The 26,495-nt window shown below is 32.5% G+C and overlaps 1 protein-coding gene across 4 annotated transcripts in view; it reads left to right on the plus strand.

The window, feature by feature from the left end:
* Window positions 1–26,495, plus strand: part of CNKSR2 (connector enhancer of kinase suppressor of Ras 2) — a 311,777-nt gene that overhangs the window by 173,113 nt on the left and 112,169 nt on the right. For 2 of the 4 annotated variants that reach the window (XM_030305850.1, XM_030305851.1), the window contains exons 9-10: window positions 11,544–11,690; window positions 22,096–22,229. In XM_030305850.1, the coding sequence (XP_030161710.1) occupies window positions 11,544–11,690; window positions 22,096–22,229 (281 nt within the window). The remainder of the gene's footprint in view (window positions 1–11,543; window positions 11,691–22,095; window positions 22,230–26,495) is intronic. The other 2 variants (XM_030305852.1, XM_030305853.1) reach the window with 1 other exon arrangement.

A 26,495-nucleotide genomic window follows, 5' to 3' on the forward strand; every position in this document is an offset into this window, starting at 1 on the left:
CTACTGCTAAAGTTAGTAATGTACAATATAAAATCGGACAACTTTTCTTATTTTAAAACCCATAGAAAAGCAATTTGAAATTTTTCCCTAAGGATATGAGAAAGTTGAATAACTCACAGATGAATTCTAATACTATTTTTTGAAATTGCTAGTATGGTATATCTTCAAGATGTCCAATTAGGTGTATGTGTTTTCTAGTTTGCTCTTTTTTTAAAAAGTATATTTTCTTATTTGAAATGAAACTGGAAGTTTTATGTCCTTTTTCATATTGCTATATTCTTTATTATAAATGGCTTTTAAGCTTTTCAAATCAACACACTTCTGTGGCTGAGAAACTGTGGCTGCCAGGTAGAAAGAAGAAAAAATCATGAACATCCAAGCAAAGCAGACTGAGTCCTATTGCATGTCTTGCCCGCCAGTGAAGATCCAACTCCTCACAGCTGCTGGAATCTCCCAAGATTTTTTCCACTTCATCTGCCACTACATCCCTCTCTCTGGGAGATACCTCGGCATAGTTTGAACCAGCAACTCTGCCCTCATGATGCACTTTTAACACGTTTTTTTAGCTGATGAGACGATAGTTATTAAATCTATTTGGGCATATTCCTAATGAATCTGTTAAATTTTATGTTAAGTTTTTGGTGTGTAAGTGTTTTAAAGATTCTATCCATACTAAAAACAAGTATTTTCTTCTTACAAATATCAGTTAAAAGGAGTGGGGTATGTGGTGGTTGAATCCAACATTTGGAAAATTTCCTTTCATTTTGTGTAAATATTCAAACATATTCACTATTATTTTGAAAGGTCTTCTGGAACCTGACTACCTTCTGGCAAGAAATGGTTTAATATATGTGGCTTTTATAATATATGTGGCCTTTATAAGGCTACTGGAATGGAAAATAACTAGGTTGGGATAGTAAAAAAGATAGACATTAGTAAATAGCTGGGATGTTGGACACTGATTAGTGAGAAATGGAAGATGAATTCTATGAGCTAGTGGTCTTTGTTACCCCCTAAATGGTAAATAATTGCTCAACAAGATTTGCAGATGGTGGCAGTGGGGGCTGGGGGAAGGAGAACATATTAAAGAACTATTGAATCATCTGGAAAGGTCATTCTAACTTCATTTATATAATTCTCAAAGGTGTCTCCCTTATTCTATCTTATTCTCACCTCTAGTCTCTCCTTTTTGACTCTGTCCTCACCCTTTTGTTCCTTCAACCCCATAACAACAGGAGAGTATTGTTTAAAAGGGAAGCCAGCATATTCAGAACGGATGCAGAATGTGGTGACCCATTAAAGCCAAGCTTTCCCTTCTCCTCCCTCTCACCCTACCACCCAGCCCCTGGACTTCCACAAGGAGTGGCTTAGTCAGTGAAATCAATACCATGGTATTGACTAACACCAGATGTGCTTTCTCTCTCTCTCTCTCTCTCTCTCTCTCTCTGTCTCTCTATCTTTTAATTTACCAAATTATTGTCTTTATTTTTTAAGGTTTTTTTTTTCTAATTCCATTTTCTTCTCCTTTCCTTTGCCATCCTCATCACTTCTCACTTGACTGTTTCTCCTCCATTCTTCACATTGTTCATTTTTTTTATTCTTGCCTATTTTCTTCTGTTCTTCCTTCTAAGATGAGAAAGTATTTACCTTATAATTCCTTATGCCCAATATATTGAAAACTGAGACCTCAAATGGTAGTATTTCTGGTGCACCTCATGTCTTATCCCTGTAAACACAAGATGTTGCTGGAATACAGAGATTGAATATATTGGCATGGTGTTTCACATATTGCTAAATGAATGATTATGATAATACCATAAAATAACTCTGTTAGGATTTTAAGGAATTGGTATTCTAAAACAAGACGTGAATGTTCTCTTTTCTAAGGGAAAAAAAAATCATGAAGAGTCATTTACCAAAAATTAAAGGAAACAGTGCATCATGGATTTTAGTTACTCATAGTAATATTGAATTTCAGATCACCTTATATAATAGGTAGTTTATGAGGTTATAATAGATTTTTTCTTCTTTTTGGCATTAAACATTGTAGATTTGATGAGAATGTGTGGAAACTGGTTTCAAAGTTCCACATATTGATTTAAGCTATATATTTTATTTTGCCTAGAGAAATTAATTCATTACTTTATTATCCAACATAATAGTTTATGTGTTTTCTATTACCAACTGAAATTTATTATATTAAGTTTTATATAAAGGAGATAATTTGTATGATGCCTTAGTAATGATAACTTCCTGTTAACCAATTTATTTTTTCTGCAGATTTCTACATCCTGACATTTTTTTCTTAGCTTCACCAGGAAAACATAATTGCTTTTGAAAATGGTTACTCCAGTTTGTTTTTATTAGTAGTATACATCTTTGGTTTCAACATACAGTTAATATGATCTCATTATTTTTACATGCAATTTTAAGAGATTTTCTTATAAGTGATTATTTTGTGTTTCAAATGTATCTACTGGCTGATGTTCTTACTTACTAAGCTTACTAAGTGTGCAACTCACTTGCAAATTAGTATCAATACCTGCAGCCCTTTTCCTACCTCTAGCAAAAAGGCAAAAGTCAGCCAGTCACAACTGCCTCATTCACTGTCTGTCTATAATAGAGGTGGGCAATTAGTAGATAACATTTAAGTGCCTGATAAAGGAAAAAATTATCGCATGAAAGGGAAACACATTAGAGTATCACAAAATAGGGAATTCAAGAGATAATGATAATAATCTTAAATTCTTTTTTAGGTTACTTAGCCTTAGGATTCAAATGTAGACTTCATCCACTAAATTAATATTCTGGTCAGCCTGGTGGCTGAAATTTTAGGTAATGTAACAACTGATTACTTTTACATTTCACTCATCTTACTATCCTAATACTGGGCAATAAAGAGTTTTTTTAATTGGAACAAATGGCTTAGAGAGTTCACTCTGGCCCCATTTGGAGCTGACATTGAGTTACCTTTTTTGTCTGAGTTACTAGGTTTCTGACAAAATTATTTCTAAAGATAACTACAGCAGTGAAAGTATTTACAGCCATTATGGAAGTTTTTAAACTATATTTTTTATTAATAAAGATTTAAAATGCTGTTTATTTAGTTATATCTGCATATATACACATGCTTTGGGGTTTTTTTGCTACATATAGATAACTATTGCACTGTTTGCTTACATTTTCAAGTAAATGTGTCTTTGTTAAATGTCTAACAGTAAATGATATTATAAACATTTTTCATAGCAAAAGTTGTACATTTATAAGCCTGTTATTTTTTAAATAGTAGGGGTTTGGTTACTTTTAATTATATTTTCCATTTGGATTCCTAAATGAAATTTAAGCATGATTTTTCATAAATACACGTGTTTTCTTCATTCCTTCTCAAAATTCTTATAAATAGGAGCTGTAGATTTTTAGATAACAATGCTCTGTTTCATTCCTTAGTTTCCTTGACTAAGACTCTTTGTTTTAAAATGCCTATTTCCAACATCTTTACAAGAAGAACAGAAATGGAATATAGGAAGGAATGGCTGATATAATAATTTCTTAATATGTAAACACAAAATTGTTTAAAATTTAACTCATGTAAATATCTTTTAAAATTTTAGTTAAAAACCTATATTATTCTGGTTCTTTTAAAATATGTTATTGATTTTGTGGAGAATGAGGTTCTGTGGTATTATTCACCCCCAAAGTGAATGTGATTTGTCTTCTTCCTCCATCTTTCCCTAGCAGAGGCTTTCAGATTCACTCAATTTTATGTTAGAATGAAATAAAAATAACATTGGCTTTTATTGAATTTTCTATAGCACATATGAATGTAAACCATTAATCCCCCAAAATAAACCTTTGGCCTTCAGAAACCACAATATTACCAAACACCATATGGAAATGGAAAAGGGGAAAGAGAGCTTTATGCTCAAGATGCTAAACTGTACCCACAGTTTTTAAATAAGCCTGCCACAGAAGCAAAGACACCAGTGACAGAAAGGTTGCAGTTAGTATATGTAATAGAAACAGGAAATTATGCAAGTAACAGGATATGTAAATCAGTCACTCTTGGTGAAAACTATGTGGGTGATTCGTAAAACTTACAAGAAAAAAATGACTTTTCTTCCTCCCGCGAGCTTCCCCATGAGCCAACCAAGAAATTCTGATGTAGCCCTCAGAACTTGTTGGTTATGGAGAAAAAGGTTCCAGGAAGGTGGTGTGCAGTAGGTAAAACTACTAGTTTATTGTAGTCCTTAAGTTGGCTTTGTGTCTTGGACTACTTGTTCATTTTGTAGCAGTGAGAAATTGTGTTCTCTGTGCTTTCTCCTTAAATATACTACACACATTGTGTATATGACTATCTGTGAGATTCACATGAAAATATTAGGTACTAAAACATACATGTAAATCAAATTGTGAGCAACTCAATATGGTCCAAGTTTCACACTAAAATTAAGCCACATAAAAAACAAATGCCTTGACATCATCTTATTTCACTGGATAAGTGACCTGTAAAGTTAAGGAGGACATGAGATGAATCATGGTTCAATGAATAAAGATGTAAAATTGTGGAATTTTTTCCCCTAATAAAAGTCAAACTTTTAATTCCCATATTCCTTCTTTTCAAATGCTTGTTCCCTTTATCTTCTCTCTATATTACCTTTCCTAAACTAATGTTTGTAAAAATAACAATACTAAGGTTTTGTTTAAAGTTACTTCATGGGGCGCCTAGGTGGCTCAGTCGGTTAAGCATCCGACTTCGGCTCAGGTCATGATCTCGCACTTTGTGAGTTCGAGCCCCGCATTGGGCTCTGTGCTGACAGCTCAGAGCCTGGAGCCTGCTTCAGATTTTGTGTCTCCCTCTCTCTCTGCCCCTCCCCTGTTCATGCTCTCCCTCTCTCTCTCCCAAAAATAAACATTAAAAACATTTTTTAAGTTACTTCAGTAACTTTTAGTCATGCAAAGGAATAGAACATTATAATAAATATCTCAGCAACAAAAGATTTGGTAAAAATAGAGTGTCATCAGTCACAGCATGGTGGATTGTGTATTGAATTAAGTCTATTCAGTGCTTTTAAAAAGAGCAGGACATTTGGGTATAGCATGGCTGATGTCATCAGACATTCATATAGGCACACCTCAAATCTCTTCGAAATATCCCTTGTGAAGAGGTATAATTTATACATTACAACTTGTGAGTAAGAGTGTGTGTATACACAAGAGCATGTGTAAATGTTAATGAATCTATTACTTTGTCTTGTGAAGGATAATAACTTTAAAAATAGTTTAAGAAATGTCCTATCTCCCTGTCTAGGTATAGAGATGCTTTCTTGTAACTTCAAATACAGCTGTGACAAAGGTAAAGAAGTTCTGGGTTGATAGGCCTAAATTATTCCTTTATGCTTATTTTAACTTTGGCTTCTTGGTATAGAGATTATTTTCATGTGTTGGTCAAATAATTCACCAGGTGTTTGGGAATCAGATAGGCTAGGTCATGTACTAAAGGGATCAGAGACTACTTCTTCCCTCTATGTACCAAGAGGAAAGGAAGCCACTCATCTCTTCAGCACCAACCCCAAAACCTCTTATGCACCTAATCTGGGCAACCCATTGTCCAAGGACCTGCCACTTATGGTGCCCTTCACCCAAGGAACCCCTGGTGTCTGCTAAAGCCTGATCAAAGCAATTACAAGCCCCATCTACAAGAAAGCAGAACCTCTGGCTTTTAACACTTGGGATACCTTAAAGACTCTCTTGGGAAATTTTAATCCTGTTTGTGTTGCATGTAAAATACATTTCAGTGTGCAAGTTGGAGATTACATCTAAACTAGTAAGTGGTAGGACTTGCCATTGCTTAGAGACACTGGCTTGTGCTACCTTGGACAGTCAGGAAGATAATATTAGTAGTTCAACATGTGAAAAATATACTATCTATAACTTATAATAATACATAATTTGTATAACATGCATATGGTGGTTTTTAAAAGATTCATTCCAGACCATGAAGTTAATATGAATGAAATATTCTAATGTTGAGAAAGAGAAACTTGGACTACTTACAACCACTATAAACATTTTACTGATTAAAAAACAACCTGAAAAGTGTTTCTATAATGTGTATGATAAAGCAGAGTCTTTCTATGACAAATACATACTTTATTCACTGTTACATTTCTTGTCATAATCACATCACTATGACTTTAGGTCTGGAGTATCCAAGATGCAAATGCTATTTTTTTTCAAATGTTCATTTATAAGAAAGTTTATTTGGTAATTTGGTGTAAAGAAAGTCTCTTATAACTTAAGTATCATCAAGTATATTCATTTACAGAAAAATTCAATACATCTTGGTTTTACACACAAAACTAAACTCCCATTGGAGTTTCAAGGCACCTTATTGTCTCTGAAACACAGTCTCCTGTTACTATATCATGTCACTAGTCGAGTTTTTAACATATATTCAGTGTCTGCCATTTGTAAAGCACCTTATTGATTGCATGTATATCCAGACAAATAAGACTCTAGTTTTATTTAGAAATGTTTAGAATCCAGGTGATTTTAACACATGATGAAGTCTGAGAACCACATGAAAGGGAAATAATAGACAACTATGGCCATATTGACAAAGGAACTATTTGAGGAGTTGATTCTTTGGTTGGGCCTTCAGAGAAGGGAAGAATACTTTTTCACTGTAGCAGTATTTTGGAGCTGCAAAAGTATAGAGACAGAAAGACCAGTTAGGACCCTATTTTAAGTCTAGCAAGCAAAGCAAACCAGAACTAAGGCAGTAAGAAAAGACATTAGTTGCTATGATCTATTCGTTAGGACACATGGATTAAAAAAGGGGGAAGTGGTCATAGGTAACGCCATACTCCAAATTTGAGAGGATGAGGAGGAACTTTTTATTGATGTTGAATGAGGGCAGGGAGATACTGAGTTTGATTTTCAAAATGTTGCATTCTTGAACTACCAGCGGGATATTTAGGGAGTGAGGCATGCTTGCTCTCATAATGCTTTGTGCTTTCGAATCAAACTGACTTGAATATGAATTCGGGCTTTGCCACTTAACCATATTTGTAATAGTAGCTGAGAAAACAATCTCTTTTTGCTTCAGATTTTTCCCATGTGAAATAGGTTTAATAGTTCACCTCATAGAGCTGTTAAGAATTAAAATATAAATAAAAGCAATGTAATATAGATATGAAGAATATAGCATAGTGAATTATTGTTGCTTGATTAGTAAGTAGCTATTAGTATGGATGAACTGAACTCTTGCAAGCATGTCACTAGAGTTCTTCGAGGAAGCAGAGATGATTAGATTTGAGAGTCATATACACAAAGTTGTTAAAGGAATCTCTGGGAAGAGAAGAGATCATTGTAAGAAGACTGCATGCAGTATTAGGGGTCTAACAGCCTAGGGTAAATACCTACATTTATTGGTTGTGAGGAGGAAGAAAAGATGGAGAATGAGCAATCTGAGAATATACCAGTACCTAATCTGTTGTTTCATTTATTTCCATTTTCCTACCCATTCTGTGCATTAGAGTTGGAATGTATCGTGGCTTTGGAAATCTGTTGTAATCATTTAGCCTCTGCAAGAATATTGAAACATTTCTGGTGGTGTTGAGCTCACTATTTCACAAGTTAGCTGATTCTGTTTTGGATGTCTTTGATTTTTAGAATGTTTTTCTTCATATGTATCTTTAACCCATTATCTCTTAAAATTTTGTACCTTATTTAATTCCTTTCCATATTAGTGGATTAGTCTCTTGTGTTAGCCACCACTAGGATCCCTTCTTCCTTCTTTCAAAGCTCCATCTCCTGGTACAAAAAGGCTTTCATTGCAGCCAATGTAAAGAATACAATCGTTCTTTAAAATTACTTTTATATCTTTACATGGTTTCTTGGGTCTGTCACATAATATGTTAAAACTATAGCCAGAAACAAATGAGAAAATGAAAAACTAATCTTGAAAAATGAATAGTTTACTTATTTTCACATGTGTGTACCATTACCTTTAGATCCCAACATGGAGGCTCCAAACTTCTTGAAGTTGTAACTCACATACTTGCCTCTTTTTATCATACCACCTATAATCTGTCAACCATAAGTATCTCAATAACAGTTAAAGAGAAAGTTAATTTCAAGAAATCACTACACTTAATTATATGGCTAAAGATATGTTAGGATATCATAGAACCAAAGCTGGGAATCATTTTCCCCAGAACTGTAGTACCATGTCATATTTGCCCTTCAATAGAACATGGTACAATGCAATAAATGGGTACAATTGTTAAGAATTGTATGTAGTAGACAAGATAGAAACTAATGAAGAAATGAACCAAATTAGAGAGTTCCAGATAGGACGAAGGAAAAGGACTATTTGAATGAGAGATGAAAGATCTAGTTGCAACTAGCAAGCACTGGATGGGACTGATACAGCTATAGCCTACCCGTGTTCATAGAAAAAAATGTCACACATAGGCTGTGAATTACTTAGCCAGCTTCATTCCCATTCAGTAAATAACGTATAAACCTGACTTAACACTTAAGTTTATCTACTGAAATCATTTATTGAATCAAAAATCAACAGATAATATAATTCTTGACTTAGTAAGCACTGCTAATAATCTTTTTTGCTAATCATCTGAAAGGATAATTAACAGCAGGCGTGATTACCCCATTGCCACCTTTCATTTTTTTAAATAGTGTTGTCTTTCTAGTTCTATACTTTTTGTGGAAATTGTCCCTCCATAACAAACAGTCCTCATTAAGTAATTAATAAAATTCATGATTTTATAACTGGAATATCATATTCATGGACTAAGCCCATTTATTTTGTTGATTTTGTTGTTTATAATAATTTGTGTTTATCACTAAAAGTTCAGAAAATAAAAGTATAAAGAAGAAAATGTATATTTCAGTCCTTACTTCCGTTTAGCATAACCACTGTTAGCGCTGTTGTATATCTATGTTTTCTACATTTATATAAAATTTTTTTACAAAATAGAGTTGAGTTACATTTGCTATCTTGGAACTTTTTTCCACACAAAAATTTTTATTTCCCTTACTAATGGACATTTACATAATGTACAAATTTTGGTTGGTTTTAACAGTACTGTGACACACATGTTACACATTTATCTCTGCTTTTATTCAAATCATTTCCTTGTGGTAGTGGAAGTAGAATTGGGAAGCCAGAGATACATACTTTAATGAGTCTTCATGGATATTTGTTTACTTTTGTTTAAAGTACTACTAATGTTATGTCAGTGAGAATGGGAAGGCTGATTAAAACATAGAAAATTTGTATTGTATGTAAGTGATTAATCACTGAATTCTACACCTGAAACTAATATTGCTCTGTATGTTAACTAACTGGAATTTAAATAAAAAGTTGGAAAAACACTGAAAAAAATACTAAAATTATGTACTTTTCTGCCATTAAATAACATTCAGCTATAAAATTAAACTCTAACCAAGTTATTACTTTCTCATCAATAAACAATTCCAATTTCTCATGAAAAAGCAATTCCATTTTGGAGAATTTCATATTCAAAAAGAGCATAGAGAAAGTTTAAAAGAACAGGATGAATCAAATTACAGTGAATATTATACAGGAAAACACCATCTAGCCTTAGAAATTCTCAACTAGTCACCATGATCATATCAGAATAAAATGGAAAGAAATTGGTGGATAGAAATGTGTAATTTGTTGTTGAGAATACATATGCTGAAAGGAAAATATGGCCATCATATTCAATGCTTTAGTATAGTTAGTAATTCTTTGAAAAAAATAAATGATAAAATGTGGTTATTATTAATAAGTTGCTCATAAATTCTTTGTATAAACAGTATGTTTTCTCCATCCAAACTTTGGACTCAAAAATCTGTTCACATATTTTTTGACAAGCAAAATGAACACTTGGATTTGAATTCACTTTGCTTTGACTCTTGGCTTATCAAAATGGCTTATAGAGACACTAGTTGGCTATCAGAGAAATCAGATTCAATGTAATATACCTTTGGGCACATAATAATCCTCACTTATATGTAACGGGAGATATTTGACCAGTTTCATTACTTTAGTGATCTGCATTAACGTGATTTTTTAACTGGCAGCCTCTTATTCGTGTTAGGCAAGTATCATAATGATCACTTTGATTCATATCTGAGACCCCTGAGTTTTTAAGCATTGTAACATCTCACCTCTTTTCTGTCCTTTTTCTCTTCACCATCACTCCATTCAGCTGCAAAAGAGGTTATAATTTAAATGAATGCCCACTCATTAGATAAGCCAGAGTCACCCATTATCCTACAGTGGCTGTCATCCAGAGTACCTCTTCATCATAGTCTCAGGATCTGTGGTTCTTTTGGTAGAAGTACTTATTCTTTTCAGCTTGATCATTATCTTCCCAGCAAAAAACATGATGAATAACAGGCAAAGGCACCCATTCCCTTACACTTGGGTGCCTAGGAAAAACTACAGTACTGTTCAGATGATTTGCTAAATCCCACTTGTAATCCAGGATAAATTTTGATCCAATGTATTTATATAACATCCTGGAAATTTCTAATCCATTAAAGTTGGGATAAAAGGTTCTCTCTTTTAAGTGTGAAGTGTGTGTTTTTTTTAATCTTGGAATCATAGCTATTTTTAATATGTTTCTTTAAAGCATAGTTAGAGGATTTCAGTTACCTGATAACTGTGTAACTAGTCCATCTTGAAGCAAACTAAAATTATTCTGTTTAAAAGCTTAAAGGGATGACGAGTGAAGTAATTTAACATGGATAACAGTTGAGCCAGGTTTCAGGACATTTATCAAATACTTCAATTTAATTATACATTATGTTTTGAGGTGATATTCAAGTAAAATGGCTTCATTAAATTCAGCACATTTTAAGTTTATAGGGTTGTTTGGAACACATGTCCAATAGCCGCAGCATGGGAGTAGTGTTACGTTGCCATTTTTTTTATTTTATCCTTATAGCATGGGAAAGGATTGATTTTACTGATGCCGTCTTCCATGCATCAGAATGTTGCCTTGGTTTGTCAGTACCAGCTAATGGTAGTATAAAGTCACTCTAATTTAGAGACACTTGTACCACATATCTCTAAAAGATGGTGATGAGAAAGCATGTGGTATAGGTTGTAAGCTCAGGACATTGCCAAGTCCTTGTGGATTTTTAAATTGTACTTGTCAGCAGAGCTTGGATCTAGACCTTGAACAGCATTGATAATGACATAATTTCTTTAAACTCTAAATTACTCCATTGGTAGAATACCGTTTTAGTCTCTCCTTTGACATGGTAAATGTCCATTATGTTACCTCATAATAAATAACATGGACTCTAATGCAATAACATGGTTGGTTAACCAATACAGAGATAAAATTTCTTTTGAGTATATATCTCCTTAAAATTGATAGGATGGTACACCAATTATGTGATTTTCTTTTTTTTTTTTACTAATCTTATTAAAGGGGGAGAACATTAAATCTTTGAATACTGTACCTCAATTTTATTGTAATGATTTTGCTGGTTACCAGGTGGGGTGGCAGTTGAAAAATTTGGTGAATGCACTACGAGAGGACCCGAGTGGTGTTATCTTAACTTTGAAAAAGCGACCTCAGAGCATGCTTACCTCAGCACCAGCTTTACTGAAAAATATGAGATGGAAGCCCCTTGCTCTGCAGGTAATGAAGCTTAATCATAAGTCATACACCATCATTTTAGCCATAGATTATCTCCGTAATGCTTCTTTATTGTGCCTCATCTCAGCAGCATATGGATTAATCTTGTATGCTTTTGAAAATTTGTTTGTGAAATTATCTCTTCACAGCTTATCCTAATAGGCTTAATGTGATGAAATCTGTAAGTTACTCTAACTAAAACCCAAGTGATAAAGAACTCTGCCTTAATTTGTAAACATTTAAAGCATAATTACAAAAGAACACAAGTTATTTCAAACCAAAATGTGAATAGAGATGAAAAGAGACGTTTCATTTGTAGATGTAATCTTCTATTTCAAAGTTACACTCATACACTTTGAAGAAACTAGATGACAGTTTGTAGAATTCTTTTAAATCAGGTCATAAGATAGTAATAGTTATTTCTAAACAGTAGGTAAAGAAAGTTTTATTTAGTAATTAAAATGTACCTACTACATTCCTTCTGACTGATCTTTTTTTTTTTCTTTTCCACCCTGTAGGGTGGCAAAATAGGGAAGTTATTGCTTTAGAATTTCTACATTTTTCTTCAGCATGAAACCACTCTAAAATATTACTCTGAATGTTGGTAAATGACATTCATTAAGAAGCAGAGTATCTAGGAAGTTATAAAAATATGATTCTGATTAATGAAAGACAAGGAAGTAATACGTTTCCTTCTGTTTCAGTCAATATAATCTTTAAACACATCATAAAAGAAATTGTCTTTCACAAAACATGCATTTTTAAAATAGGAAACTATTAGCTTTCTTAGAAGTCTAATTTTTTAACAACTTAATTGCCTGTTGAACTAGAACATTGCCAATTGTTCAGATTAAAAAGAAAAGCAATATATGTAAGTGCCATTGCTATCACTGCTTTGTAAATTATTTCTAAGTCCTGTATTAGTACCTTATACCATTCTTAGATTTTTTTCCCCTAAAATCCTAAATTCTCCATTACACATGAATGGCCTTATAGATTATAATGATTTCTTATTGTTTAAAACTTTACTACTTATTGGCCTCAGTGTTGCATTATATTTAAATAACATAAAATGTTATTAACATTAAACGTTAAAATGTTCTAACATTAAGGTGTTTAAATTGTTGATGTTAATATTTAATTTTTCAAATAAATACATGTACACTGTATTAATATGTCCAAATATATTTGACTTGCAGTATATGTCTATTATCAAATATTTTTAATGTCATTAAAGTTCAGAGTTTAATGTTTTTTGACTCATTAAATCATAGATAAGCAGAACAGACTTTACCATCATATCATTTTATTTTCTTGCTGTATTATAAGTTGCTTTGTTGTTCCACCTGTAGTTTTCCTATTGACATGTCTTCTTCAAAGATCCTGAGAAGTGGGAACACTGAAGAAGAGTCCCACAATTTCAGCCATTAGGTTTTTTCTCTGTATATGTGTAGTTAAAGTTAACAACTTCTCTCTGATCCCTTCTATTTCACCTTGAACACCAAAAAAGACACTGTTTTCTTGTTGATCCATGGACACTGAGGGACTATCTCTAGGAAACAAATTGGTAATTTGGTCCCTTTTTAGATTCTTTTCCACAAACACAAACTGGAGAATTAAGGTAATGACAGTATCCAGTTAGTCACTTTTATATAAAATGCTGAAATAATTGAAAGACCAACATTTCTTTTTTGCTACACATTTGATGTGTATATTCAGTGCTGGAGAACAAAGACTTTAATTTTTTAAATTATCCCACATCATTTTAAAATTTTAATTATAATAGGTTATTAGCACACTGTTTCTAGGTCCATTCCTAATTGCCAAGAAATATGCCTCACCAGATCACTAATTATATTTATTCCTCATTGTCTGTTCAGTTACTCTCAGTATAAATTTACTGTTTCAGATTGCTAAAGTCAGAAAAAAAGAAAATCAGCATTTCCATAAGTGCTTATATGTATCAACATTTTTGTAAATTTGTTATTTCAGCTGAACTTAGTTCAACTGAAATGTATTGTCAAAGCTCAACTCCTTAACGATAAACAATGCTGTTGGGAAGGTGGGGGATTTACTTTCTGTTTCTTTACAAATTGCTTCAGTGGTTGACCTTTTACAGAGCAAAAGGAAGAGTATTAGTTTTAAATACTTCGTAGTAGTGGTAACACAACATCTTGGTGTTAAAGAGCAATGGATAAGTCCTCTAACATACTCTACCACCACCACCACCAAATATCCCTGAAATTTTGAAGACCTGAAATTGTACCAATACAGAGTTGTTTCTTGATCGTACAGCTTTGGCCTACTCTAAAATACTAAGACACTGGAAGCATAATGGGACCTACCTGGTCAGAATTTTTAAACTGTAGATTAACCAAAGATGGACAAAACCGGATGGTACCAGAATCTGTAGATTAAAAGTAGACTGCCTCCAGAGGAGGAAATGTCAAAGAAATCATGAGATAAGAAGGTCTTACAGGCAGTTTGTGATTCCTTTGTGACTTTGCCTGAGGCCACATATTTTTTCCTAGTGGCTGAGAAAGGACCTGAGGTGAAATAAAATGCTTAATGTAGGAATAACCCTCTATGCAGACATAAGTACCAGTCTTACTGTATTCTTGCTTCTGGTATGTGTACAAATACGTTGGTACTAAAACGCCCATTAACTCACTTAAATATAAATCTTCAGTGTTCACACCTGAAGAATTGGACCTTAGGTTATTTCTTTTTTCATTGGGCATACTAACATTCTACTAAGAATTATTTAGATATTACAAAAAGAAATAATTTATGTAATTTGTTTAATTTGATATGTCTATTTCAACTTTTTCTTCTCTACCAGGCTTACCTACTAGCATTTTCAAATAAAATATGGCAAAGCTTTTGTAATGTGGAAATAGACACTAATACATGTACCTTAAAAAAGGACAACTTTATTCTAATGTAAGGAATAATTATTTTTTAAAATAACAAGGAAATAATTTGTACCTACACAAAATTTAACCTTATCGACCCTAAGGTAGAAGATTGTTATGGAATACCACATTGTAATGGAAGAAGTTTTATTCCTAAAACATATTTTGAGGGGCGCCTGGGTGGCGCAGTCGGTTGAGCGTCCGACTTCAGCCGGGTCATGATCTCGCGGTCCGTGAGTTCGAGCCCCGCGTCGGGCTCTGGGCTGATGGCTCGGAGCCTGGAGCCTGTTTCCGATTCTGTGTCTCCCTCTCTCTCTGCCCCTCCCCCGTTCATGCTCTGTCTCTCTCTGTCCCAAAAATAAATAAACGTTGAAAAAAAAAAATTTAAAAAAAAAAATAAATAAAATAAAAAAACATATTTTGAAAGGATAGTAACTTCTATTAATAATCAACTGCAATGATGAATTTAGATTTGGATTTTCTTTTGAAAATTATTTATGAAATAATAGCAAAATAAACAAATAAAAATAAACAAAAGCATACAACTAAACTTCATGCTCACAGAGCAATTTCATGAGTACATTTCATGAAATTTGGCAGCTCTTTTAAAATTCCTGATTTGTCAAATATTTTACAATGGAATTGAAAGACTTAAAGATACCTTAATCAAATACTATGAACAGATTTAATCTGGAGTTGAATTCTGTTGTCATCTGCACCCATTTATAAATAGTAGAGATGTTTTACCTGAGATAAAATCTTTTATTCTATGAGAGCAAATGAGGGATTCCCTGCTTTCCAATAACTTGTTTTTAAAAACATGTTCTTAGTAGCACTTATCATGTCCTGCATTTTGGTGAGCTTGGTGATTGCTTATGGTCAAGTTCTTAACAATTTAATGAAAAAAAAAATCCCAGGGAACTCTGGATAAATCTCAAGGTATATTTTTGGTGTTTGTGGTTTTACGTTAGTGTGCATAGGTCACAAGCATGTGTAGGTGGTGTCATTTTCTTCTTACAAGAGATGCATGGGAGAATTAACTGGATACTACCAAGAATGTTGATTGAAATCATCACTGAGAATCAGCATTTTTAAAACCATTAAAGAACCCAGCTTTTTTGGTAGGAATGCATCTCAAATGATCACTATAATTAGTGTTGGAATTCAACATACTGCTAAAGGTTTCATTAAACACATTTTTATAAGAAATAATATCAAGCTGTATCATTAGAATTATGTTCCTAAACTGCATATTGATCCATAAATCTCATATATCCATGTGGTAGTTTTCTTGTGTGGTTTTGTGCTTTTCATTTAAAATTTTATTGCTTAGCATTACCTTGATGCCATTTTTACAGGATATTTAACTTTGAGCAGAAAAAGAAATGGAAAGCAAATAGTCATAACAGTCGATTTTGTCTATCAACTGGTGTAACACCTGAAGAACACTTAATTGATTGTGTTACATTTCAAATACCTACAGATATGAATAGTTAAACTCATTCTGTAAAAACCGAAACATGAGAAATAATAAAATTTATTTTAATATCAAAGTTATGGGTCAGGGTGACTGAAAAATCCATTACTAACAAAATTTATGTTTCTGAGAGTTTTGTTTTAAAAGCATTTTTTGAAGAGGAAGATAACCAATATTAGGTATGACACTAAAGAAAAAAATAAATCTTAACTGAAAATGTAATTGTGCTGACTGAGAGGCAGAAACAATTATATGTTTTACATGCTCAAATTAGTAAATAGCTGCAAGCAATTGTCACATCAAATTTTTGGTCAGCAGTGTTTAAGCAAATTAATTAAAGTATCTAAATGACATTTGTGTTTTTCAGCCAAATGCTTTCAAGTGTTACACTGACTACAAATGATCACCTAAAATGCAAAAATTATTTTTTATTTTCTTTATTCTTTTTTATTCTTTAATTAATATTCTAAAAATGATGCTTACTGTAATTTGAAAAAATTGGAAGTCCAGTTTTAATGTTGCAGTATTAACTATGCCAATAAGTCTGGACAGCACAAGAGTAAATACAGTCGTAGTAGTCCCAGTACAATGTGCAAAACATGATGACTCAGTGGATAAAGCCATTTTGTAGTGTGACTGTGAAGTCTATATTTCTTGTATATCTTGTATTTTTAAACCTATACAGATATGGTTTCCTGATCACATTAATGGTCAGGAAAAAATGTTTGTTTTTTTGGTGGTCTTATAGGAAAGGAAAGATTACGTGCTTATAAAAGAAGACTTAAATCTTTTGTATTTATGAATTTAGATCCTAGAAAAAACTGTGAAAACACAGAGTAGGAGAATTTAAATACATGCATTTCCTTTGCTTAGACTTCCTTCAGATAAGTTACTACTTAAAAAAATTTTCCCAGGGAAAAGTATGCCCCAAATTTTCCAAATTATATCTAGCATTTTTTATATGGTCAAGAAACATGTATGCATTGTCTTGCCTCCCAAAATCCAGCATACATTTTCTCTGGAGTGTTTAGATGATTAAGAACAGAGTTGCTAACATAAACAATATTCTGGTACTTATGTTGGTAATTATAATAAAAATGTGTTTGAACTGAGTAAGGACTTGTGTGAATGTTCTGTGCTAGAATAATGGGGTATTGTGATCCCTCTGAGTCTGTGCTTATTCCCAAGAGTGAATAAAATAAATGGCCAGGTTTTATACTTGATGTAATCATGCATATTTCAATGGGTCTGTTCCCCCTGAAAGGCAAAGCAAGCTCTTTGTGATCTTTGCAGTAGTGAATTTTAGACGTAACCACATAATGTGTAACACACTGTTTTAATCTTTAATGCTGGGGCTGTCTTTATGTCACTGGTATCATTCAAGACTTTCTATAGCTCTATGAAAGCCAGGTCACTTACCAGACAGAAGGACAAGTAAATTAAGATAAGCTTGCCACAAGTTGTTAAAATGAAAAATGTTTCAAGTAAAACCTCAATGTAAAATGTAGTTTAAGTATGGAAGTTCTTTTCTCATAATCTTTAAGACCGTAGGGGTTTCAGAGGTATACCTTCCAGATGTGCTCACGTGTTAGAATTGGGGACACAAGGGAAAGACCTGAGCCATCAGAGGATTTAAAATGAGATCTCAGTGATCCCTTACAAAGGCTGAAAACTTTATTTTACATTAATCACAATATTTCATATGCTTTTTAAACTGGATGAGTAGGGTATTATTACTAAAGTCATCACACATGGTTCAGAGGAAGATTTGTGCCGTACCATATTGTAGGATACAATTTGAAAGTATTTTATGTAGTTCAAACTGACAATATGAAAAAATGCACGTATGTCTTACCTAGTAGATTTCTAGTAGTAGTCCTGTTGATGTAGCAAGTTATCAGTAATTGACTTAAGTTTATCAATGTATATTTAAAGAGATGCATATGATCATTTTATTTAGAACCTGGATATTTTAAGAGATGCATGCCTGTGCCCCCACATACCTATCAGAGTTGTTTTAGCAGAGCAATGACATACATGCAAATGCCTCTTCCCTTCTGGAGCCTCACTGGATCTGTGAAAGGAGAGCTTTAGGTCAGTAGGACCATTTATATATGAAAACTAAATATTTTGGCAAGACTCTTCCAGGTAATAAACCTGTTTGCATAGAATCCAAAATGGATCCATATCATACTTGATTACATACTGTAGTTGACCAAGTTATACAGAAGCTTCATGCTTACTTGAGTAACAAGATGCAGCCTTAAAATAACCTTGTATTTAAATGATGATAATTCTTAATTATCTTTCCATATTTTGCCAATATAGACAAAGTAGCAAAGTAGCAAAATGGTAAGATAAAAAAATATTACCCTTTATTTCTACTTTTTGCCTTAAATTGGAAATTCTTCTTAGTGCAGTGGTAACTGCTCTTTTACAATGTTATGAACAATTATTGAAAGGAAATTTTGTCAAGATGGGAGAAGCTATCTTTCTGCATTTTCATGCCAACATATTTGGATATTTTTCCTGAAACTAAGAAATATGTATATTAAAATTTGAATTGGATGCCGAGAGAAGTCCTTTTTTGATCTGAGGGAAGCTGTATTTGTCACTTTTTGGGTATTTTCACACACTTAAATTGTTATTGGTGGTGGTTGTAATTTTAATGCCACTTGTTACAACTAGGAATTTCTTGCTGGTGATTTCAGCTAATAGCATCATTTATTCTGCACTTGATTTAGTCAAATTTTGCCTATCTTTCTAATGCTCTTTAATGCCTTTTTTTCATTCTTTTAGTCATTTAATTTTGTATTCTTTCAGTTCTTGTTCAAAGGTAGAAAAATTTTTAAGAGATTATAATTTTAAATTATCACAAAGACGTCCTCTTCGGTTAAGTAGCTATTGCCATTTTCCCATGAAGTTTCTATTTTACCTTACTTTATTTTCTCACTGCTTAATGTGTATTTTTTAAAATAAGATTCTCAAAAACAATGTTTACTTTTTTAGTGTGGATTAGCTTGACATAAGTAACACAATGAATAGACAAAAATATGCCAAATATATTTAATCTTTACTGTGTGTTTCATTTGGTACAAAGCATTCTGATTATCCAGATGATATCTGCATGATAAGCCATTTGAAATGTTTTCTATGGTTTATCAGTTAATACAATAACTAGCCAATTGAATTGAACAATAGGATTAACTAATTTCCATTTTCTTTGAAAGAATAAGTTGTGTTTTTTTAACCAATTCAATTTATTGAACCAGCTGGCACAATCAAACCTGTTATCCATTTAAAGTTATTTAAGAGTCTTTCTTCTGTGTATTTGCTAATTTAGCTAATCATGCTAACTGATGATATTAATAGCAACTCTTTCCTGAAAATAGAAACCTAGAGAAAATAGCAATTTGAAGGAAGCTGACAAGGCTAATATTTAAGTTTACTGGAAGGGGAAAGGCACAAGTACCCTAAATAATCCTGGTAATAATTTGGATAGAATCCTAGTAGTAGTCTAGGCAAAATAAAATATTCTGTTCATATTTACCTCACACTTCACGGCTATTTAAAATATACTTGTAACCACTATTGTTTCTCCTTTGTTCCTTCCATTTTTCCTTTCTTCCTCTTTGTTTGAGGAAGGCAGAGATAGGTACTAACCAAGAAAGATTATCTTTAGTTCTATTGATGGTAAAATAAAAGGAGAGAGAGGTCTTCAGAATAGAAATAGTGACCCTAAAACAAAAGAAAAAGAATAAAAATTTGTTAGATTATTTTTTAATTGTTTGTGTTTTTTTTTTAATTTTTTTTCAACGTTTATTTATTTTTGGGACAGAGAGAGACAGAGCATGAACGGGGGAGGGGCAGAGAGAGAGGGAGACACAGAATCCGAAACAGGCTCCAGGCTCTGAGCCATCAGCCCAGAGCCTGATGCGGGGCTCGAACTCACAGACCGCGAGATCGTGACCTGGCTGAAGTCGGACGCTTAACCGACTGCGCCACCCAGGCGCCCCTAATTGTTTGTGTTTTTAGAACTTGTTTTTAATTTCACTTGCAGTATTAGAATATTTTAAAATAAAAGATAGTAGAGCATTTAAAAAGCATACTGAATATACGTTTTTCTCTCACAGTACATCTGTTAGTTTTGGAAAGTAATGCACTGAATAATGGGGTTTTCTTTTTATTTCTATAATAATGAAACTTAGTCAGACTTTTTTTATGTCATCTGTATTTAATACCAAGATGTCCTGATGAAAAGCAGTTATAGTCATATCACAGTGACTATATATATAGTGTGTCTAAAGACTTATCTAAAGAACCTATCATTAATTCAAAGATCTATTGTAGAGGTATCACTAGAAACAATACAATTCTTCATTTCCTCAGGCTTCATGGTGTTCATCCATACAAATGATTCTTGATTGCCTATATAATCTAATAATTTCCCACTGCCAAGATTTTTGTTTCTAAAAGACACATATAATTTAAGTGGACAGTATTTCAAAATCAGCATAGTTAAACATAAGTCTACTGCATACTTTCATAATATTTCAAAATTCCTAAACATGTAAAATATCTGACTTTTTTTTACATCATAGAAGATAGAATATTGTAGAGTCCCCAGATAAGTTATCAATTTTTTTCCCTTCTCTCTCTCTTTAATTTCTATTTCACATAGATTAAAACTTAACCGTCATTTTGGCAGGATGTGTGATTTCAACCTGTTAAGGTGAGCTGTGTAATAAGGAAGGTCAAAAACTGTGAACTGAATCATAAACTATGTAGCCTTCCCCAGTGGCCTACATTGTACATTGTATTTATGCTTGGTTTTTTGAACATTTTGCTTATCTGTACAAAAGCATTGTCACAATATTAAATAGTTGTAATATGCCATTTTGTCCAGCAATACATGTTAAAGTAATAGAACTGCGGGTCTATATAGATTTGCTAAAAGTGTTTTCATATTGGCTAAAATGGCAACATCTTGTCATGTGAAGATACAGTTCATTTTGTGATCATTACGTTTGTGTTTGCAATTGCACCAAAATTCTTATTTTTATTGTTATTGTATACATAGCTAATCAGTAAGATCTGTAAGATAAACATGAAAATTTGTGAATTTTAGTCTCACTTTAGAATAATTTTTTGATCCACAAGATCATTTTCAAATGCTGTGAAGCTTAGAATTGGGAGTGGTCTTAAGTTAATGCATTCTGATGTATCACTTTATTCAGTATACATGCTATCTTAATTTTTAAAAGTATTTAATACTTAAGCAGGCATGAAAATGGAATCTATAGATCTGTATCTAAACATTATTTAAACAGTGACAAATGTGTGTACCTCTGAAGGATGAAACGATTGTGTTCCACTAGTCACCATACTTTTGAAGATGTACCATAAATGACCTTGAGAGGACAGTTCATTGTGTTTATATTTAAAAAAACAAAATACAAAAAAAGAAAGTATTTTCTTGTATTGGCCTTTCATCCTCCATTTTTGTAACCTTTTCTGAGAATGTGTGACATTCTGCTAACTAAAGAGTATGGTGTATCTTTTTGGGAAAAAAAATGAAATATCTTTCTTGTATATCAGTCAGGATGTGAGTGAGCTAATTCTTTTGAAAGTTCCTCTTTATTATCTTTCTTTCAAAGGTGGGATTCCAACAAAGCAAATTTGATTTAAATAAGTTTCTGACTATAAAACAAATCTTACCATTATGAAACACTGCATGGTGCTTTTACCTTATAAATAGCTTTTACGTTGTTATGCCGTAGAATAAGGTGAGTTGAGAACTAAGTGAAGCCTCTAAAATAATAAATTCCTTGTTTTTGGACATTCAGAGGAATATCGATGTGCTAAATAACGTGCTTCTTGATTTCAGCCAAGTTCAGAAACTTTGCAGAAATAGATAATTTTAAAATGATAACTATATGTCGTTGTTGTTGTTGTTGTTGTTGTTGTTTTGTGTGTTGTTTGTGTGTGTATGTATTTTCTTTTTCATTTTAACCAGCCTCTTATACCTAGAAGTCCCACAAGCAGCGTTGCCACGCCTTCCAGCACCATCAGTACACCAACTAAAAGAGACAGTTCTGCTCTCCAGGATCTCTACATCCCCCCTCCTCCTGCAGAACCATATATTCCCAGGTACAGTACCAACTATCATGTTGCTGTGAGCAACTTCTATCCAGAGACTAACCTAACCGTATGTAAACTGTGAAGTAAATTCTCAGGGAACACCTTGAATATTTTCTTAGATAGGAATTCTGAACACATTCTGGAAAATTGTTGCATTGTAGAGAATGCGTTTTGGTTAATAATAATAATAATAACTAATCTGTATTAAACACTATGCATTAAATATCTCATAAACATGTCATATGATAGAAAACAATAGGAAAGTAATGTTAAATAACAATTAGGATTATTTTAATAAGGAAGGAATAAGCGAGGGTCTTTAGCTAAGAAGCCCCAGGAAATCTCAAGTTACTTTGAAGCATTTCATACATTTTTTTTTCTAAAAGAGAAAGTTACAGATAACTTTTATGCCCTCTTAAATGTATGCAGTGAGTGAACTTTTGGTGGAGGGAGATAGATGATGAGAAGGGAGAATATTGTTTCCCCTAATGCTTATGTATCTACAGTTTCTACCTGATCAGTTCATTAATGTTTCTGTCAGGAAGTAGAGACAATTTGCAAGAGAATGAATTGCCTTTAAAGTCTGTTTTCTAGATTTCTTGAGGCTATATCTCCATTTCATTTCCAGATTTCTATTTGAAATTCCTGGCGGGTGTGAAAGAATACAACTTTGTGCCATAATGCATTCAGTCCAAAAGCATTCTGATACCCAGTCTCATGGAATACAAAAATTATGGAAAGGGGCCCACACTAAATGGGGATAATTATTACCAATCACAAAGAATTTGGTTCCATTTTTAAATTAGTTGTGCAGTCATTCAAAAACAGTAGATTAAGGTCTCTTATTTTCAAGCCACACTTAATATTAAATTTCTTCAGTATATAAAAGAACTGAAATCTCTTGTGTTAATTAATTTTCATCATTCTTTAGGGCACCTAATGTTTCATTCTCTAAGATATGATGGCACTGACATTTTATGATTTAAATGCTACATGACAATATGGTGTGTCTGCAAATACTATATAGTCTGGTAATAAAACTGTAGTCCATTTTATAAACATTTTAGTTTTTAATTTTTAGAATTAAATGTAGCTGTGGGAACATGGTTTATGAGAAGATTTAACTTACTGAGCTGTCATTTCACAAATCTTTCAAGTATATAATTTATAGTCCTATGTTAAATTTATAATCAGATGTACAGATTCATTTGATATCCTAGTCAAACGCAAGTTGCATTTTAATTCTATTAAGATAGTGTCAGACTTTCTGAATATTCCTGCATGAGGAGCAATAAAAATATGTGTTTTGAATAGTGACTTTTTTGGTTTGTTTTCATTTTAATTGGAAAAATTTTCAATTTCAGTGCAAATGATTATTTAAGAGACCTTATTCCAAGGGCTACGTGTACAGATAAACATCAGAAAATTATTTTTATCAAATCTCTGCAGTTTTTTCATGCTTTTTCCTTTTCTTTTGAGTAGGGAGGAACTTATGATAAAGAAAATATTTCCTAGACGTAAAATATTTAAAATACGCTTCAGAAGACAAGAATAAAGTAATTGGGTTCTGTCCTCTCAGTGTGGTGGCCTTATGATTACGGCAATGTATTGAGACCAATGAAAAGTTTGAACATGCTATTTAAAAATACTTAAAAATATAAGAAGTTCAAGTATCAACATGGTGGTATTTGTTTTATCAGTATTGCTTCATACTTTTCAGGAAAATTCATAATTAGAGGTGTTATCTCACTTTAATTGATTCTTAGTCTAGTGTATAATTTAATGGAATATTCTAACTATATTTTGAGTCAAATTATTAGTTATCCAAGTTACACAATAGTTTGATATAGCACAATCAGAACAATGCATGCATCAGAGTCCCTTTTTACACCAGCCTGTATAAATTATCTGCATTTTCTGGTTTGACTTGAAGTTATGGCCATAAAACTGTTGCAGTTGTCATTCTTTCCATAGATACAGCCCCAGAACTTTTGTCCCATTTTCTCATTTTGATGTTTAATGTGGTTCACCTAATGTAACTCATCTGAACATTTGTTTCTTCATATAGTAAAAAATTTTGTTTATGTAGGATAGGCATTTTAGTGTTAATTTAATTGTAAATAATAAAAGCTTTCTCATCTTAAAACCAAAAAATACATAAAAATGTCAGGGCTAGCTGTCAAGTTACATAGAATTTTTTTCATGTAATTACCATTCTTTAAACACATTTATTCCAGAAGAAGTACCTTTTTCTCTGAAAGACACTCATGTATGTAGAGTGAGTGAAAATTCATCAGTTTTTTATTATATGTCTTGTGACTATATGCAGTTTCATTTTCATAGTATATACTGCATTACATACTTAACCAAATTTCTTTTTCTATGATAAAAATCAAGAATTTGTAGGTCTTTGCACAACTCTGAAGTTTAAGCACTAATTTCTCTCATTAATTTTACTCTGAGCCATTAAATGTAAAGAAAGTCCACTAAAGCAGTGTTCTGAATTTTCATCCATTTCCTTAAATCCTTTTCAGAGTAAAAGTGTAGATTTATTACATACATAACATTAAGAAAAGTTTTCCTTCAATCTGTACAGCAGAACGAATTAATACATTGAGTTATTCAAGGACTCACGATGTAAGTACATACATACAAGCACACATACAGAGATACACAAATGGGCACATACTTTATATACGCAATGCATGTATTCATTCTACTGCAAAAATTGTTTTTGGTGCATACATTTCTTAACTCAGCTTTATTTGTATTCGTTTCATATATACATGCTTAATAAATCTTCCTTGTTGGTATGAGTCCCTCCTTTCATATCATTACAGAGTAAATAATACCAGCCCTTCCAATTTTCTGCCACCGGAATATCCATATAAATAGAGCATGGTGAGTTAACTAGGGCTGAATCACCTTCTGATCTCAGCTGCATTAACATTCACGTAACAGGCCTGATAGAAATGTCTGCCCATTTATGGATAGGCAAAACCTTAATCCAGTGCCACGAGTTCATTAGGGCTATTTTCAAGCTAATTGCAGTGTCAATAAAATTCTATCTGCATTTTTTTAATATGCTTTCTTCATGTTGCCTAAGACCTAGCTATCCAGTTACAACTTTGCAATAAGCAATACTTTTATTTTTAAAAGTAGAAGAGTAAATTAGCAATGTAAATGACAATCGCAACTTCAGATGAGTTAAATACATGGGACAGCTTGCTGATTCAGTTAGTCTTGACAATAATATTATTCTACTTTTGATATATTTCAAATACTGGGAATGTAGTTCTCATTTGGAGAGACCTAATCTAGACATTCCCATATACCTACGGAAGTGTACTGTACCATAGTATGAAAGTATGGAAGTATAGTGTTCTTGTTGAAACATAACTCATATTTTTGAATTGACATTAGATTTATAAGCTCATCACCATTTTATAAGACACAGTGTAAATTAAAATTTTGTTCTTTTTATCTTTCTTGTTATAATTTACTTTATTCTATTGATTTAAGATTTCAGTCTTGGTACTTAACATAAAATTAATTTTTTTTAGTATTCATGGCACTGTTCAGTGTAGAACTGGAAACAATTAAGAAGTAGTAGGAAATAAAATTAATGACCTTCAAGAGAAGAAAATATTGCATTTACATTCATAGCTGTGTTCTAGAAGACAGGCTTTTCTAACAAAGAGTTCGTAGCTAGTCAGTGAAACATCATAAAATAAACAAGGTTCAATTTAGCCCATCCTAATGGAGTATTTCTACCAAAATACCACTCATAAGGGGCCCAATTGCCTGGACTGTGTAATACTATATGTCAATAACAGTTTTAGGGATCCCATAAATTATTGTATTTTTCTATTTTAGAATACTATAGAAAAAAATCACCTTGCCATCATCTTAAATTCCATATTTTATCAGGTTTCTCTACTCTCTTTTCACAAGAAATGTTGCTGATGTGTAATGAAATTTTGATCTATCCATTTAGAATTAGTTCTGTGAATTTATATGTTTACTATTAAATGAGATGCATAGAGTTTAAATACTCTAAGTAATTCTTTTCAGTAAGGTTTATTTTAAATTAATAACAAGCTGTTTGAAATTCTTACAGTATCAGTTTATATCATGTTAATTTGGTTCTTAAGGCTGCAAATATTGTTACAGAGGTGGTAGTTCTTAAACACATCTTTGTTTTTAAGCAGTGCTAATGTTACTATGATAATGTTACTAGTTACAGTGGCAGAAGACAGCTATGTTGTTAGCAAT

Source organism: Lynx canadensis, chromosome X (assembly GCF_007474595.2).
Source record: "Lynx canadensis isolate LIC74 chromosome X, mLynCan4.pri.v2, whole genome shotgun sequence".
In the NCBI taxonomy this organism is placed as follows: domain Eukaryota; kingdom Metazoa; phylum Chordata; class Mammalia; order Carnivora; family Felidae; genus Lynx; species Lynx canadensis.